At 38.9% G+C, this 16,851-nt stretch overlaps 1 protein-coding gene across 3 annotated transcripts in view; it reads right to left on the reverse strand.

The window, feature by feature from the left end:
* The window catches only part of BPTF (bromodomain PHD finger transcription factor), a gene marked incomplete at its 5' end in the record, with an annotated part of 142,575 nt that overhangs the window by 4,316 nt on the left and 121,408 nt on the right, over positions 1-16,851 (reverse strand). For all 3 annotated transcript variants that reach the window (XM_079725122.1, XM_079725120.1, XM_079725121.1), the window contains 4 exons: positions 2,205-2,391; positions 8,121-8,205; positions 9,327-9,519; positions 13,287-13,615. In XM_079725122.1, coding sequence (XP_079581248.1) covers positions 2,205-2,391; positions 8,121-8,205; positions 9,327-9,519; positions 13,287-13,615 — 794 coding nt within the window. The remainder of the gene's footprint in view (positions 1-2,204; positions 2,392-8,120; positions 8,206-9,326; positions 9,520-13,286; positions 13,616-16,851) is intronic.

Here is a 16,851-nt window from a genome sequence, read left to right on the forward strand (position 1 = left end):
ATTCTCCTTCTTTGGAGAAGAACCCTGTGTTCTTCCAGTTCTTTGGGCTTCCTACGCAGGCTGCACACTGGGGTTAAAGGAGGGTGTGACTAGCCCGGATTTAGATCTTCAGTTAGCTCCCCTCTCCTCCTACTCTCTAGAGCCTTCGATTCTATTTCAGAGGCTCCGTGTTGGAGGCTGTCTGGGGCCCTACTGGTCGGTGGGCTGTCACGTCTGCTGAGGAGCCCGCGAGGAGGAGTCTGGCTGCGCTTCACCCGCCTTCATCGGTCAGTCGCCGTCCATCTGCTCCGCCTCACAATCTGCTGAAATCTCATCAGCTAACGAACGTCTACCATATTCCTTTCACCACTCTGAGTTCACCCCTCTTCCTTCCTTTATTATTATTTTCCTGCGGACTCTGTCATATTAAGTAAGTCCTCTTCCATTTTAAGTTTTACAGCTAACGGGTTAACAGATAGGCAACAATAAAAATGGGAAAGTTTTAGAGATTCTGTGAAGTCTCTTGGTTGGTGGTCTATGCAGCCTGCCCGCCCACCTGCTTTCCTTGCGCCCTTGCCTATAGTTTCTGACTCCTTCGCTGAGAAGGTGATTGGATACTTCAGTTGTGCTTGTCTTTCACTTTTAGTTTACGCAAACTGACTCTGAAGGACAGTTCTGGATCTACCTTGTTACAGGAGAAGGAGAGAAAATACCCTGAGGATTTTCCTCAGAGAAAAATGACTAGGTCGAGCACTGATTCTTATGCTTTGGTCTGCAGAGTCCCTTGGGAGTTCACTGGGTAATACAGATGCCCAGACCCCAGCCCAGCCAAGATCTACCCAATCTGACTACGGAGGATCAGGCTTGCGGGCTGGTGGATGGGGGATGGTGAGCAATGAATCTCAGGGCTACAGAGCAGTGGCAGCTCTCAGAGAAAAGGGAAACAGGCTTCCGTTGAAAGGAAGAAAGTCATGGGCTTGGGAAGGAGCAGGTGCGGAAGGTCAGAAACAGAAGGCGCGAAGGTCACGGTACCTGAATAGCATGCAAAGCTGCTCAATGTTTTTATGTCACTAGAGGTTCAAAGAAAAGGTCTGTGGACTTGGATTAAAGTTTAGTCCACAGAAAAAGTCCAGAAGAATAAAACAATTTATGATTTCAAAGATACAGCAAACAGGGCTTCCCTGGTGGCGCAGTGGTTGAGAGTCCACCTGCCGATGCAGGGGACACGGGTTCGTGCCCCGGTCTGGGAAGATCCCACATGCCGTGGAGCGGCTGGGCCCGTGAGCCATGGCCGCTGAGCCTGCACGTCCGGAGCCTGTGCTCCGCAACAGGAGAGGCCACAACAGTGAGAGGCCCGCATACCTCAATAAAAAAAAAAAAAAAAAAAAAGATACAGCAAACACAAATGAAAGAGAAAGCGCTTTCCCCACTTCGTGGTCTTCCCCTTACTCTACCCTACAGAACAGTCCTTTTTTTTAAACATTATTTTGTTGAATTCTACCAGTCTTTGAGCATTTCACCTACTATATGCTGTGTTGAGTATTAGTCTCACAGTTTAAAAAAAATTTTTTTGGCCACGCGGCTTGCAGGATCTTAGTTGCCCGACCAGGGATCGAACCCCGGCCCCCTGCAGTGAAAACGTGGAGTCCTAACCACTGGACCGCCAGGGAAGTCCCAGAACAGTCATTTTTATACTTCTGTAAACTCAGTGAGAGCAAGAACTCTTACTACTACTATCTTTGTATGTGCCCCATGGTATTTAAGACAGCATCTTACATCCTGTAAGCATTTGATAAATGCTTTTTTTTTTAAATTTTTTATTTATTTATTTATTTATTCATTTATTTATGGCTGTGTTGGCTCTTCGTTTCTGTGTGAGGGCTTTCTCTAGTTGCGGCAAGTGGGGGCCACTCCTCATCGCGGTGCACGGGCCTCTCACTATCGCGGCCTCTCATTGCGGAGCACAGGCTCCAGACGCGCAGGCTCAGTATTTGTGGCTCACGGAGTTAGTTGCTCCGCGGCATGTGGGATCTTCCCAGACCAGGGCTCGAACCCCTGTCCCCTGCATTGGCAGGCAGATTCTCAACCACTGAGCCACCAGGGAAGCCTGATAAATGCTTTTTGAATTTTAAAAAGTGACTATAATTTTAAGCAGATCATAAACAAACCCAGCAATTTCTCATTAGGAGCTGAATTAGTTTAGAGCGCTGAACACATCTGCTTACCTGCTAGCCTTGAATCCTTTCAATTTCTGTACAAAGAATGACTCAAGAACTTCTGCACACTGGTAAAAAGGAGAGTCACTTGGATTGTAGTAACGACAATTATCAAAAATTTTGGTCATGTCTGCTACAAATTCCGTCAGCTTTTCATAGTATCTTCTTTGTACTCTTTCTTCCATGGTGGCAAGGTCTTAAAAACAAAATGTAAAAGATTTTCAAAGCTTTAAGGTTGTTCCACTGTGAATACTGCCTGCAGTTCTGACAAATAAGAATACATAACATCTTGCCCAAGCAGTCCTGGAACCAGGCTGGTTAACCAGTGAAGACTACATAGCAATTCTTGAAGAAAACAGAAGCACTTTTCCAATTTTGTTTTTGATTCAGGGTCTAAAAGATAAATCTTGGCTACCGTTAAGAAGGGTCTTTTACTATCAATTAACTACAGAGAATAGCTCTTTATTCAATTGGTTTGAAACAAAGGAAACACTACAACAACATGAACAATACATATCTAAGTATAACACATTTTCACATGCAAACAACTGATTAAATACCTTACATGTACAAAGAGAAGGAGGAGTCCAGAATTAAGAATAAAATCTCTGTGGTTTTGTGATCCTTGTATTAGGCTTTAATAATATAATTTTGTTTCCTTTTAAATTTTTATTGTTACCTTTTATTGGTGACAAGTGATACTGACTTACCGATTATGTTGGTAATGATATAAAGTGTCTACTTAAAATAAACTTAAGGGAAAAATATTAGCTGATATGAATAAAAATAGTAGTTCGTAATAGTAGAGGTAGTATGCAGAAATGAAAAAAATTACTAGGGTGGTACACAGGTAACTGCTTTGGAATACTGAGCTAAATCCACCCAAAATAACAGTGGGTCCCAGGAGACAGTTGTGCTTGAAGGAAAATTCCATATACAATATGACATAAAAACCTGGGAGAGTAAAAGGTCAGTGATCTCAAATCAATCTAGGATTGATAGATAACACAATTCCTAACTAAATCTCAATAATTATTTTAGAATTTGAGAAAATAATTTTAAAGTACATTCAAAAAATAAAAGTGTAAGAATATCTCAGAAACATTTGAAAAATAAAAGGGAGAAAATTTAATCTATGAGACATTAAAAAAAATTATAGGGACTTCCCTGGTGGTGCAGTGGTTAAGAATCCGCCTGCCAATGCAGGGGACATGGGTTCGAGCCCTGGTCCGGGAAGATCCCACAGGCTGTGGAGCAACGAAGCCCATGTGCCACAACTACTGAGCCTGCGTGCCTAGAGCCCACGCTCCGCAACAAGAGAAGCCACTGCAACGAGAAGCCTGCGCACCGCAATGGAGACCCAATGCAACCAAAAATAAATAAATAAATTTATATTAAAAAGTTTATAAAGCTGTGATAACAAAACGTGTGGCACTGCACAACATGATACAAACATTAATGGAACTGAATTCAAAACAGGAACAGACCTAACTGTATTCAGCGTAAGAATTTCACCTATGTTGAGGATGTCATTTCAAATAAGCAGAGACAGGAAGAATTCATTAATAAATTGGGTTGAGGCAACTGCCTACCTATATTTGAAGAAAAATTCTACCTCATACTATATGCCATATATGCCAAAGTAATCCGAGGTGGATTAAAATTTAAGGACAAAAATGAATGTAGTTAATCACTGAATTGTGCATATAAAAGTAGTTAAAATGGCAATTTTATGTTATACATATAATATTTTAACACACAAACACGTCTTTGATAGTTCCAGTTTACGCAGGTAGGGGAAAAACGTGTAAACAAGAACAGCTGCAAAAATGCACCCAGTCTGATTAAATTCCACACAAAACTTGGGCACATCCATTCTGTGTAGGTCACATAAGCTGTACAGGTAGGCAGAAAGCTTAAACACAGCCTGCCAGAATATCACCATATTCAGACTTAAGTTCTGGGCACTTCCTGACTAATTGTAATGAAGTATGTGAGTAGTGTTTGGACATTTTATGATTTCAACTTAATTAGTATCCCTTAAAAAAAAAAAAAGTACTAGGAGAACATACAGGTAAGTATTTATATATCTGGGGTAGGGAAAAAGGCTAAAAATACAACTCTTAAAGGTAGAATTCATAATAATTAATAGATTTGAATTTAAAAAATGTTAAAAACTATCATATGACCAAACAATTGCCATAAAACATTAAAATATCCTTAGTTTATAAATAACCCTTAAGTAACACTGACAACAGTATGAATATATCAAGAGCAAAATGGCAAAATACATAAATAGGGAACTCATGCAGAAGTACAAACAGTAATAAGCACATCACTAGTTACTGAAGACAGGCAAAACCTAACAGTCACTTCCTTTGCCCAAGTTAGCAGAAATTAAAAATTATACATCAGCCTATTAACAGAGGCTACCTCTAAAGGTGGATGAAAGTGGTGGTAAATTTTACATTTTACTCCCTATATCTCTGTAACATCTGCATTTGTACATCAAACATATTCTTTCGAAATAAGCCTTTACAAAGAAAAATTTTTCTCCTCGAAAGAGTGATAATGCTCAGGGTTTTCAAGTGTGCAGAGAAAAGGGTACAGATATATGCTATCAGTGGAAACTGGTTCAATCTGCTGAAGTGCAATTTGAAAATACTTACCAAAAGCCTAAAAAGTATACATACCCTTTGGCACAGAAATTCTATTTTTAGAAATTTTTTCTAAGAAAACAAACAAGAACAGGGCAGATGCACAAGGATGTTCACAGAAGTGTCATCTATAGCAGCAAAAACTGGAGACAGCCGAAAAATCCATTATGGAGGGGTGATTAAATAAATTACCTTAACGTCATACAATTAAAAACGATGTAGGGGGACGTCCCTGGTGGTGCAGTGGTTAAGAATCTGCCTGCCAATGCAGGGGACACGGGTTCGAGCCCTGGTCTGGAAGACCCCACATGCCACTGAGCAACTATGTCCATGTGCCACAACTACTGAGCCTGTGCTCTAGAGCCCATGAGCCACAACTACTGAGCCCCCATGCCACAACTACTGAAGCCCACGCGCCTAAAGCCCGTGCTCCGCAACAAGAGACGCCACCACAATGAGAAGCCTGCACACCGCAACAAAGAGTAGCCCTGCTCACCGCAACTAGAGAAAGCCCACGCACAGCAATGAAGACCCAACACAGCCAAAAGCAAAATAAATAAATTTATAATAAATCAATCAATCACGTTAGTCTGTATCTTTCCAGACATTTGTTATGCATCTCTAAACACATGTACGTACCCTTAGAAAACATACAACTGTTTACTGCTTAAAACCTAGGGATTGCTCTGCAACTTTCCTATTTCTTTCAACAATATGCTTGGGAGACCTGTATTATCTGTATGTACATACCCACATAAAATGCTGTTTATCTTGGTGGTATTAAGAAAAGAAAAGAAAAAGACAGGAAAACATTCTAGTTCTTCAAGAAAAGAATTTTGGCTAAATAAGTTAAGGCATATTCAATTTACAGACTATACAAAGCCATTAATATCATGTTATTGAAGATTAATGACACAGGAAAATGAATGCCAGACACAAACATTTACTATATGATCTCAATATTTTTCTTTTTTAAAAAAATGTTTTTAATTTACACACACACACACAAACACACCAAAATGTGATACCATTCAGTGAGAAAAAGATCAAAAGTGCATTTATCTTTTCTTACTTTTTTTATTTCTTAAATTTTCTATAATCAAGTTATTTTTAGAAGCAAAAGACATCTATTTATTTAAATAAACACCTCAGGTACTTTCTCAAAGGAGATTATTCAAATCTGAAATGTGTACAATGACTAGTTTCTTCTATCTTAGACATGAGGAGGATAGAGGTAACAGCTACTTACGTATTTATGGTTTTTCTTCCCAAAGATAAGCCCTCATTTATCTCTTCTTCATGTTTCTGCATCTTTGAAGTTGCCATCAATACAACCCGTCTTTTCTATTTTTTTTTTTTAAAAACCTGGTTGAACTTTAATTCCTTTAATTTTTTCCTTTTATTTTTAAACTGAGGTATAATTGACATAGAACACTGTGGTACCTTTATGTATACAATGCGATGATTTTTTTTAAAAAATTTATATATTTTTGGCTGTGCTGGGTCTTCGTTGTTGCGCGGGCTTTCTCTAGTTGCAGTGAGTGGGGGCTACTCTTCGTTGCGGTGCACGGGCTTCTCATTGAGGTGGCTCCTCTTGTTGCAGAGCACGGGCTCTAGGCACACGGGTTTCAGTAATTGCAGCACGCGGGCTCAATAGTTGTGGCGCACGGGCTTAGTTGCTCCGCGGCATGTGGGATCTTCCTGGACCAGGGATCAAACCTGTGTCCCCTGCATTGGCAGGCAGATTCTTAACCACTGCGCCACCAGGGAAGTCCCAATGGGATTATTTGATGCTTGTATATATTGAGAAATCATCACCACAATACTTTTATTTAACATCCATCACCGCATATAGTTACAAACTTTTTTTTTTTGGTGATGAGAACTTTTAAGATCCACTCTCCTAGCAACTTTCAAATATACAATAAAACCATACCCATTTAAAAAATGCTTAGCTAGCCGTTTGGAATATTTTCATCAGCTAGAGCTAATTTTTTGGCAGTTTTGGAAGCTTTTAGCTATGTTTTAATTTCTATAACTTCTTTCGTAGATAAAGTATTTTTAATATAATCACCGGTAGCTGTTCATCTTAATACAGTAAATCCCCTACATATGAATGAGTTCTGTTCTGAGAGCACGTTCGTAAGTCTGACAAAGTTAGCCCAGGTACCCAACTAACACAATCAGCTATATAGTAATATACTATAATAGGTTTGTAATACTTTTCACACAAATAATACATAGAAAACATTTTTAATCTTACAGTACAGTATAGTACTGTATACTTGAAAAGTATACAGTAGTACCAGCCACATCACCGATGCTTTTATGCTTGCTTCCAGACATCCTGGGCTTGAAATAAAGATACTGTACTACTGTACTCTATACAGCACTGTAAAGTACACAAAAGCACAACCACTTGTAGAGGATGCACTGGACACCAGACCCGTGAACTAACTTACATGACTGGACATGCGAATGCACATTCGCATCTTTTTTTTTTTTTTTTTTTGCGGTATGCGGGCCTCTCACTGCTGTGGCCTCTCCCGCTGCAGAGCACAGGCTCTGGACACGCAGGCTCAGCAGCCATGGTTCACGGGCCCAGCCGCTCCACGGCATGTGGGATCTTCCCGGACTGGGGTATGAACCCATGTCCCCTGCATCGGCAGGCGGACTCTCAACCACTGCGCCACCAGGGAAGCCCCACATTCGCATCTTTGAAAGTTCGCAACTTGAAGGTTTGTTATGTAGGGGACTTACTGTACAGTTACTTGTAGCTGTTATTTAGTACCATTTTTATTTTCTGGGCAATGAGGCTATATTCTCTTGGATTTCTTCCTTTGCTCTCCTTCAGGAAAAGATGAAGAAGAGGTGACAGGAAAGATGAGAGGCTCACAAGGACCCCAATCCGCTCACTGACTTCATTCATTACACAGTAGAGGATACTCTGCTCATCCTTTGATTTAGCTACTCCTCTACTGATGGCTATTTATTTCATTTTCAGTATTTCTGCAATTATGAACACTGCTGTGATGAACACCATACCTGTGCACATGTAAATCCTAAGAGATGAAATTGCTGTGTCCAAAGGTACACATACTTGAACTTTAATACATACTCCCAGTTTATCCTACAAATGACCATACACCAGTTTGGACTCTCACCAGTCTTGCTCAGCATATCTTCATGATATATCAATTTTTTGGATGATAAATGAAGTAGCTGCTGAGACTTCTGAAAAAACTCCATGTCCAACTCAAGCACTTACCCATAGGTTCCTTAATAACACCGTAATAATCTGGCGCATCATTAGGATCCACTGGTTCAAGGAAAGGCCAGGCCATCTTATGGGCCTATAATGAAAAAAAAAAGAAGACATCATTATTGTCAGGTGGAAATGACAATTTCACTTAAGTTTCCCATTTGAGTTCTTGCATCCATCGACCTTTAAACTGGAAAAGTCAGTTTTAAACTCGAGAGATGAAATTATTTATACTTAGATGATTTTTGCTGTAGTCACAAATTATCTCAGATGAGCATGCTCTGTAATAATGGTTCTCAAAGAGAGGTCTGGGACCTTGGCCTGGAGCGGGGATGGTGGAGCACTAGCTTAGGAGTCAAGGAACCTGTACTGTGGTTCCTTCACGATAACCTGCCAACTGAGCGATGCTGGCACTGCAATCACACCTATTAAACTGGAGTGGGATGGGTTCCAAGTGTGGAATGGTTACCTCTGCAGGCTAATGATGTGGCAGAGGTGTGATGGTGATGTTAAATAACATCCAACCACATATTGAGACTATTGTTCTCGTTCCAGTTCTTTCAACGCTTCTAATTATGATTACAACAGGAGGAAGTGTCAATCTAGCACTCCTATGTCTGGAATACATCTCTAATACTTGCTCATCTTAGAAGCCACCCCCACCTTCCTTCTTATTTTTAATAAGGGAGGGAAGGCTTTGGCTCAGAGCCTTAGATAAGCATTTGTATCTCACTAGAATTTAATCAAATTGCTTTTCAATCAATGGTGGTAAGATAGCTTTCTTTAAAAATAAAATTTAGGTTAAAAATAATGAGTCAGGGCTTCCCTGATGGCGCAGTGGTTGAGAGTCCACCTGCAGATGCAGGGGACACGGGATCGTGCCCCGGTTCGGGAGGATCTCACATGCCGTGGAGCGGCTAGGCCCATGAGGCATGACCGCTGAGCCTGTGGGAGAGGCCACACAGTGAGAGGCCCACGTACCGCAAAAAAAAAAAAAATAATAATAATAATAATAATGAGTCATTTTAAACATGAGCATTAGCTAAACAACAACAGTCGGCACGGGAAGGACTGAAGTCTGTGGAGAACTTCAGCTGGGAGTCACTAAATAGTCAGGTGCTCTAAGACTGTAATGGTCAAACCCCAGGCGTGGTTCCAAGGTCACGTTGACTGACTTCATCTTTAAATGCTGCACAGAGAGGGGTTTCTCACCTGTAAAGAACGCAGCACCCTCTTCAAGCCCTCATAGTCTTTCTCTGTTAGTGGCGTGAGCACTGTCATGGCATCCTCTGTTGACTGGCACTGTGGACAGACATACTCGTCAATGAGTTCTGCCTCACTTTGCAAGATGCCAACGCAGCGCCCATGGTACCAATTCTGACACCGATCACAGCCAATATAAAATCTGCAAGATCCGAAATGGAAATGTGAGTTCAAAACAGATGGGATCACATTACTTATAATTTACTTTAAAAAGTAATAAAACATGCATCGAAAATATTCTAACCCTGGGATATAAAATAGTTTTAGTATTATAATTGTTTTAATACTTTTGAAGATTGACATTCCAATGAGTTACTTTAGTATTTCTGATGTTAAGAACAAGCATTAAAGGTTTAAGAACACTGCCAAAATTGGAGAACCAATATGAAGAAAAATGTAAAACATTTAATTGACTTTAAAGCTCAAAACAAAATAAGGACAAAAATCTTTCAACTAATACCATATCAAATGGGAAGCTGATACTGGCCACCCAACTGGGAGTTCAAAATCCTAAAAGCTGTTTAACAGAGTCTTGGAGCTTGTACCCAAATTAGTGTTTTTCTAACCTGCAATAAAGCACCATTTCAAAACACTAATAAAGTCCAAACGAGTCAGGCTATTTTAATCTCATTAATTTCGATGTTACATATTGAAGAATCAAGTCTACCATTAAACCACATTTTTCCCAATGTATCTCAAACATTCACTATGAAGCAACATAAATTTCGAAGGGGAGGTAAAGAGGGAAGAAGAGAAAAATATTGGAAAAGAATTTGTAATGTAAGTGTATAATATATGCAGAAAAATACCTTGCTTTTTATTTTAAAACAAATAAGTAACCAGTCAGAGCAATTTGGCTTCCTAAATTATTAAATATGATGCTCTTATCAGAACTCACTGTGACTCATCATAAGGTGTTCTGCAGATACAGTACAATTCCTCACTGTTGCCCTCTTGTGCCCGTTTACAATCATTACAGATGTACACATCCATTTTCTTAGCCTCCTTTTCTGTGATGCCAACACATTCTCCATGATACCAGTTAGTACAAAGATCACAGCCAATATAGAACCTAAAAGCATTCACAATGAAAATGACAATGTAAATTGTCATTTTGAGCTGCATGGTACGTAAGTCTGTCTTCCCTGTCCTGATTCACGTTCTTACAGGATAACTTTCTGCAATGAGTCAGCTAAACATCCTGAATCCAACCATTCTAACCCTGACAAACTATAGCATCTGATACTATATCAAGTGTGGGGACACAGAGTTGCTCACATCAATTTCAACAAATACACTATTTAGTGAAATGTGGGTCTTTAAAAACACACTGGAATTTGAAAAAATAAACAACACACTGATGGTAATGTCTCCCTCTTAATGAATGTGTGTAAAACTGTAACAGGCACAAAAACCAAAGCCAAAGAATCAAAGACTTACATCTGTCAAACCTATGCCACAGAAGCCATTTCAAAATCAGGGCTATTTCTTAGATAGGTTTGAAAATGTATCTCACAATTTAAATTTGAAAACAAAGCAAAGCGCAAACACCAAGTAGAAGTTACACTACAAGGAACATGCAGGAGGTCAGCCAGTTGTAGAAGATAAATGGTAAAAACATGGTATGAAGAAGAAAACTAAAAAAGGTACATGTAGTAATTCAGTTTCTACCAAGTTTTCTAAGTAAATATTGGAATTTAATCTAATTTTAACAGACTATGACATGGGCCAGTTTTTCAGTTAATAGAATGTGTGTGACGATGTGGAGTGGCCAGGTTAATTAGCTGGTGAGGAACTACTTCAGTTCAAAAACAGGGACACACGGTGTGAAGAGTGATGTAAGGATAGTTAATCTAAAACCACAAGAGGGTCTACAAGATGGGGCCGTATGAGTGTGTAATTGTGGGTAATCAGTTAATTAATCCTCATGTCTTTTGTAATGTAAGATCCCAAATGGTAAAGTGAAAAGCATCTCTATGACAAACACACAGTGTATCAAAGTGTTGACGAATGCTCTGGAGGAACGCCTTGTCAAAGTCACGGCAAGAATAAGTGTGAATTGCAGGGAACGAGACTGGCCTTGCTGATACCATTGGTTCTACGAAGGTGTTTCTTGGCAGACGCGCCTACAGGAATCGAAATAGTCCTCAAGCTTCCACCTAACCTGCTTTTGAACGTAAGGAATAATGGTTGTGTGGTGTATCCTATTGCCACTAACTTTTTTCTTTTGAATTATGACTCCCGCGTGATTTTCACTGCCGCACGTGGAGGCCTTCAGGGCATTTTGGTATGTTGCCTTCACCAGGTGGTGGGCTGTGTGTTCTGGAAGTGAGCTCAGGACTTGAATTTCAGGTTTTAGTCACTCTCACTAGATTCCCAAAGCAGCCTACTTTGGAACAAGAGATCACTAAATACTCCTTAAAAACCACTAACTCTTCCCAACTAGAATAGGGAATGAATGAAGCCAGTATACTGAAATGTGAATAATGAAAAACTAAAAAATATGAAATATCCCCAAAATAATGAGGCAAACTCAATAGAATGAGCATATGTACATGTGTGCCGCATTTTATGCAATTTAGGTGTTAAAAAAAGTTGTGTGTGAAATGAATTTCTATGATCTGAATATTTTAAATAGGCCAAAATGTCCTGTTATTTAAGGAAATTCCATAAGCAGATCTTTTTGTAAAGAAAGAAAATCTTTTGTAAAGAAAGTAAATTTACAAAAATTGTATTGGACTTGTACTGGACTAAGGAGAAAATCAATCAATAGGGTTCTACTTTTTATATCATGTCTAACTTCTTATAAATAAGACAATGAAAAGTGAAGATGCCTACACTGATCTGTGTTTGATTCAACACACAGCTAAATCTACCAACAAAAAGTTTTGATTTAGCACTTGCAAACAGACTGTAATTTAAATAGCACCACTAAAGCAGCTTCAATGTTACAGCTTAAACATCATTAAACAATTTTATTTTATAAATTGATTAGGCATCCACTTACAGTAGACATTAAGCATTCCTAATTCTAAATGATCATACTTTTTTATCACAATCAAATAAACTTTTGGGTACTGTAAAATTAACACTGTGGTTAATTTTTGGCTTTAAAAAGTTGGCCTGCATTTGAATGTTGCAAATGGAAGCTAAATACCTAGTTGAGTGATAATAATGATAGGAAAAAAAAAAGTGTAACCACGTTTATAGATTACTGTCTCTAAAATCTTGTATATATCACCAAATACAAGTTACAAGTGTCAAAAGCAGCTTCCAGCTGCCATGCTTATCAAATTTTTGAGTGTAGTACTTGAGGAATGAGTGAAAGAATTACTTTTTGTATTTTTCTGACTTTCGTCCCCAATAAGAAAGTGGGAACTTTGACAAAAATAATATTAGGTTACAGTATTCTAATACAAAAAACATAGAATTTCTTAAAATTAAATGATAAAAATCCAAAACCAGTCAAACTCAAAAGCCCCTTGGCACCATTCGTATGTAGGTCGTCTTTAAGATTGGATGTAATCGTGGGGTTGGGAAGATTCCAGAACAGATGATCTCAACTCTGGGCGGTGACAGTAATACACCTTTCTCCAGACAGCACTACTAACTGATCTGGAGTTGATCCAGAGAGAAGAGGAGACAGCAAAGGAGCAACAGAAAGCTTATCTGACAGAAAAGAATATGATGAAGGACAAACACGAATCATGAACACGTGGAAAAAGAACCAAACTTTTATTCTAGTGTCAAGGTTAAAAATATCAGCTGCAAAACCACAGATGAAATATTATTATCCTTATTTTTAACTATTTTTATTTACATTGCTACTGATATACTCATTTTCTTCAAAACTGGAAACTGAGCTAAACTTTTAAGACAATAAACTAGAGCTCGAAAAGATCTACTCACTTAGATTCATCGTAAGGCGTTTTACAAATACAGTAAAGCTTCGTGTCCTTCTTCGTTTCCTTTGAGGTAGTAGAGATCATTTTCTTCTTCTTCGACTTGGAGCTTGAGTCTCTTTCCTCTTCTCGCTTCCTCTTCTGGGAAGCCACAGGCAGCGTGGCCGTGGCCGTGGCCGTGGCTAGGGGGCCCGAGTGCTGCGGCGGGGGCGGAGGTGGCGGGGAAGGCGGAGGGGCTGGAGGTGCCGGTGCTGCGGTGGGGGAGGTGGCAGCGACAGCTGTGGCCTGCACCATGTCTTTTTCCTTCTTAATTTTCAGGTCCCTCTTGAGCTCTTCCTGTTGTCAATCAAAGAATATAAGACCATCAACTGACTTATGTAACGTTCTGGCCAGAGGACGTTACATCACCTCCCTTGTCTGAGTAGCTCCACAGTTTACTCTAAAGTGAGGGAGTCTTGCTAACTCCAAACAAGAGGGTTCTTACTACACCTTAAACCCAATTAAAACAACTAGAAACAGAAGATGAAGATTACACAACAACTAGAAAACTGTTAGGTCTCTTCAAAGGAGGTCTGACAGCAAGATGAGCAAGTGTGTAGAAAGAACGGCCCCTCCCGCATGCTAGGGTCCTGGCCTGGTCATTGCAGTCATCACTCAGGACATGATTTCAAGTGTCCTCCTCGCCCGCTGGCTGCTTTCTTCCGGCCAATCTCCTTGTGTGTCCTTAGAGTGAGTCTCGACATGAACTGGACATGATACTCCAGATGTGGCCTGACCAGCCCAGAGCAGAGTAAGACATATGTGCCTTATTTACTGTGCTCCTGTGGCTAGAATTTAAGACTGCAAGGAGAGCTATTTTCTCAATACAAATTTTGCATAAATTAAAACACTTTTTCCCATGTGAGGTATTTTACAGACACACCTCTACTACCTAGTGCTACAACTTATTCTTAGAAATGATGATGAAAGAACTTTTATTTCCCTTGGACTTCTCTGGTGGCGCAGTGGTTAAGAATCCGCCTGCCAATGCAGGGCACATGGGTTTGAGCCCTGACCCAGGAAGATCCCACATGCCGCGGAGCAACTAAGCCCGTGCGCCACAACTACTGAGCCTGCGCTCTATAGCCTGCGAGCCACAACTACTGAAGCCCGTGCGCCTGGAGCCCGAGCTCCGCAACAAGAGAAGCCACCGCAATGAGAAGCCTGCGCACCGCAACGAAGAATAGCCCATGCTCGCTGCAACTAGAGAAAGCCCACGTGCAGCAACGATGACCCAATACAGCCAAAAGTAAATAATAAATAAATTTTTAAAAAAAGAACTTTTATTTCCCTAGAGAAAAATCACTGTGATTGGCATTCATGAACAAGCTTGGTGTAATTAAACCAGAGCTATGACCAAGTTTTTAAACATCAAAAAAATTCTAACAAATAAACCAGAATGATCCTGGTTTAATGAACCTCTGTCCTCTATCTGGAGTCTAAATAGTCTTATAACTGAGAAGATATGCTGTGTGACAATTCTACAGTCCTTCTCTATTTAAAAACAAAGTCTGAACTTTTTCCTAGGGAAGAAAGTAAATCTTGAGTTTCATTTTCCTAATACTATGATGTGTTTATAGCATAAAGAGATGGATTTTAGGAAAATCAAGATCGTCAAGGCAGTGTAGTAGGTACATACTTTGACATACCTCTTCAAGAACATTCCCATGGTAGTAAGATATAAAAAAGAGAAAACTGAGAAGACAGCCATGCTTGAATAAGATATAAATGTCTCTATGGAACGGAAACACAAAACCATGACCAGGGCTAAAACTGCAGGCCTCCTGGGCTCCAGATTCAGAACTGGGAAGTGCAGGCTCCCTGCTGGATGTTAAAGGCTGGCTGTGCTACACTAGGCTTCTCGAGGGAGGAAACCAAAACAAAACTCCTCTCACTTAAAATTCCAAATGCAAAATCAAATGAAAAACAATAAAAACATGTAATGTAAAAATAAAAAAAGAAAAAGCAACGAACAAAAATCAATAACCGAATCTGAATTTACTCCAAGTGAATCTTTATGTTTTATAGAACAATCTGACAAAAAACTTTATAATATGTATGATATTCAAAGAGTTAAATAAAGGCATAAGTTCTATTAAAAATGAGTAAGAAATATTGAAAAGGCAAGCAGAGGGGGATGGAGGAGGGAGGAAAAGGTAGAAGCCAACACATTTTTAGGACGGTGAAACTATTCTGTATGATACTGTAATATGATTCTGTATTCTGTTATGTAACACGATTATATGACATCACACATTTGTCAAATGCACAGAACTATACAAAACAGAGTGAAACTTAATGTAAACTATGGACTTTAGTTAGTTAATAATAATGTATCAATACTGGCTTATGAATTGTACAAATATGCCACCCTAATGCAAGATGTTAATTATAGGAGAAACTGGGGTTGGGGGTAGCATATGAGAACTCTCTGCTTTCTGCATAATTTTTATGTAAATTTAAAACTGCTCTTAAAAATGAAGTCTATTTTTTAAAAAGGCAAGCATAAATGATATAAGAACAGGTAGATATAAAGGACCAATCACATATGTTGAATATAAAAAATAAAATCTTTATATTTAAAAATAATTTTTAAAATATGCTAGTACATATACGTTTGAATGTTATTCCTCAAACTAAATCTTAGCAATAAATTCTATAGTTAAAATAATGCTGAACGTTTCCTTTAAGTATAATTTTTCTTCCTCATTAGATAAGCAATACACTGTCAGAAACAACACCACGACTGTATACTAGAATATTTGCAGTAGTTGTTAACATTTTTAAATGGCTGCATAGTAGGTACAGTGCAGAAAAAGAAAAATGTTCAGTATATGTTGTCTCCAGCGTGATTCTGATTTTGTTTAAAATGTGTTTATATGTGAATACATTTATTAAAAATAATATATATAAGCTATATCCTAACATTATTTTAAAATGGTCATCTTTGGAGGGGGGATGATCAAAGATTACCGACTCTTATTTTTATTTACTTGGACAATGGTCGTGATCTCAGTATTTACCTAGCAGTGACTACCTTACTGAACTCTCTCTTAGATCTTTTATTTTTCTTTGGGGTTTTGATATAATAATCATAACATACACAATAACAAATTTTACCTCCTTTCTTTCTTTGGCTTAACCTTAGCTAGAATTTCTAGAGATGCTAAGCAATAATGTTGATTCTGGGCACTACCGTCTGCTTTCCGACTTCAGTGGGAAGATCTCTAATGTCTCAGAATTATGTGCAGTGTTTGTTAGTAGGACGATCAGTGTTTTCTTAACATCTCTCACCTTCTTAAAATGTACAAGGCACTTCTAGGGATGCTTTATATAGCCCACTTCTCTTTTAAAAAACTGTTTAAGTATGTATGAATAGATGTCTTCTTTCAATTTTCAACAAATTCCCTAAGTAAGCAGAGGATTAGCCATGCCTGCAGATCATTTACAAGTCAAGAAAGAAATCTGGTCCTATTTAATGAGCACATTTTATTTTTCTTTCAACATTATTTTGCAGTTTCTCTGTCTACCTT

This window comes from Hyperoodon ampullatus (genome assembly GCF_949752795.1).
Source record: "Hyperoodon ampullatus genome assembly, chromosome: 19".
NCBI lineage: Eukaryota > Metazoa > Chordata > Mammalia > Artiodactyla > Ziphiidae > Hyperoodon > Hyperoodon ampullatus.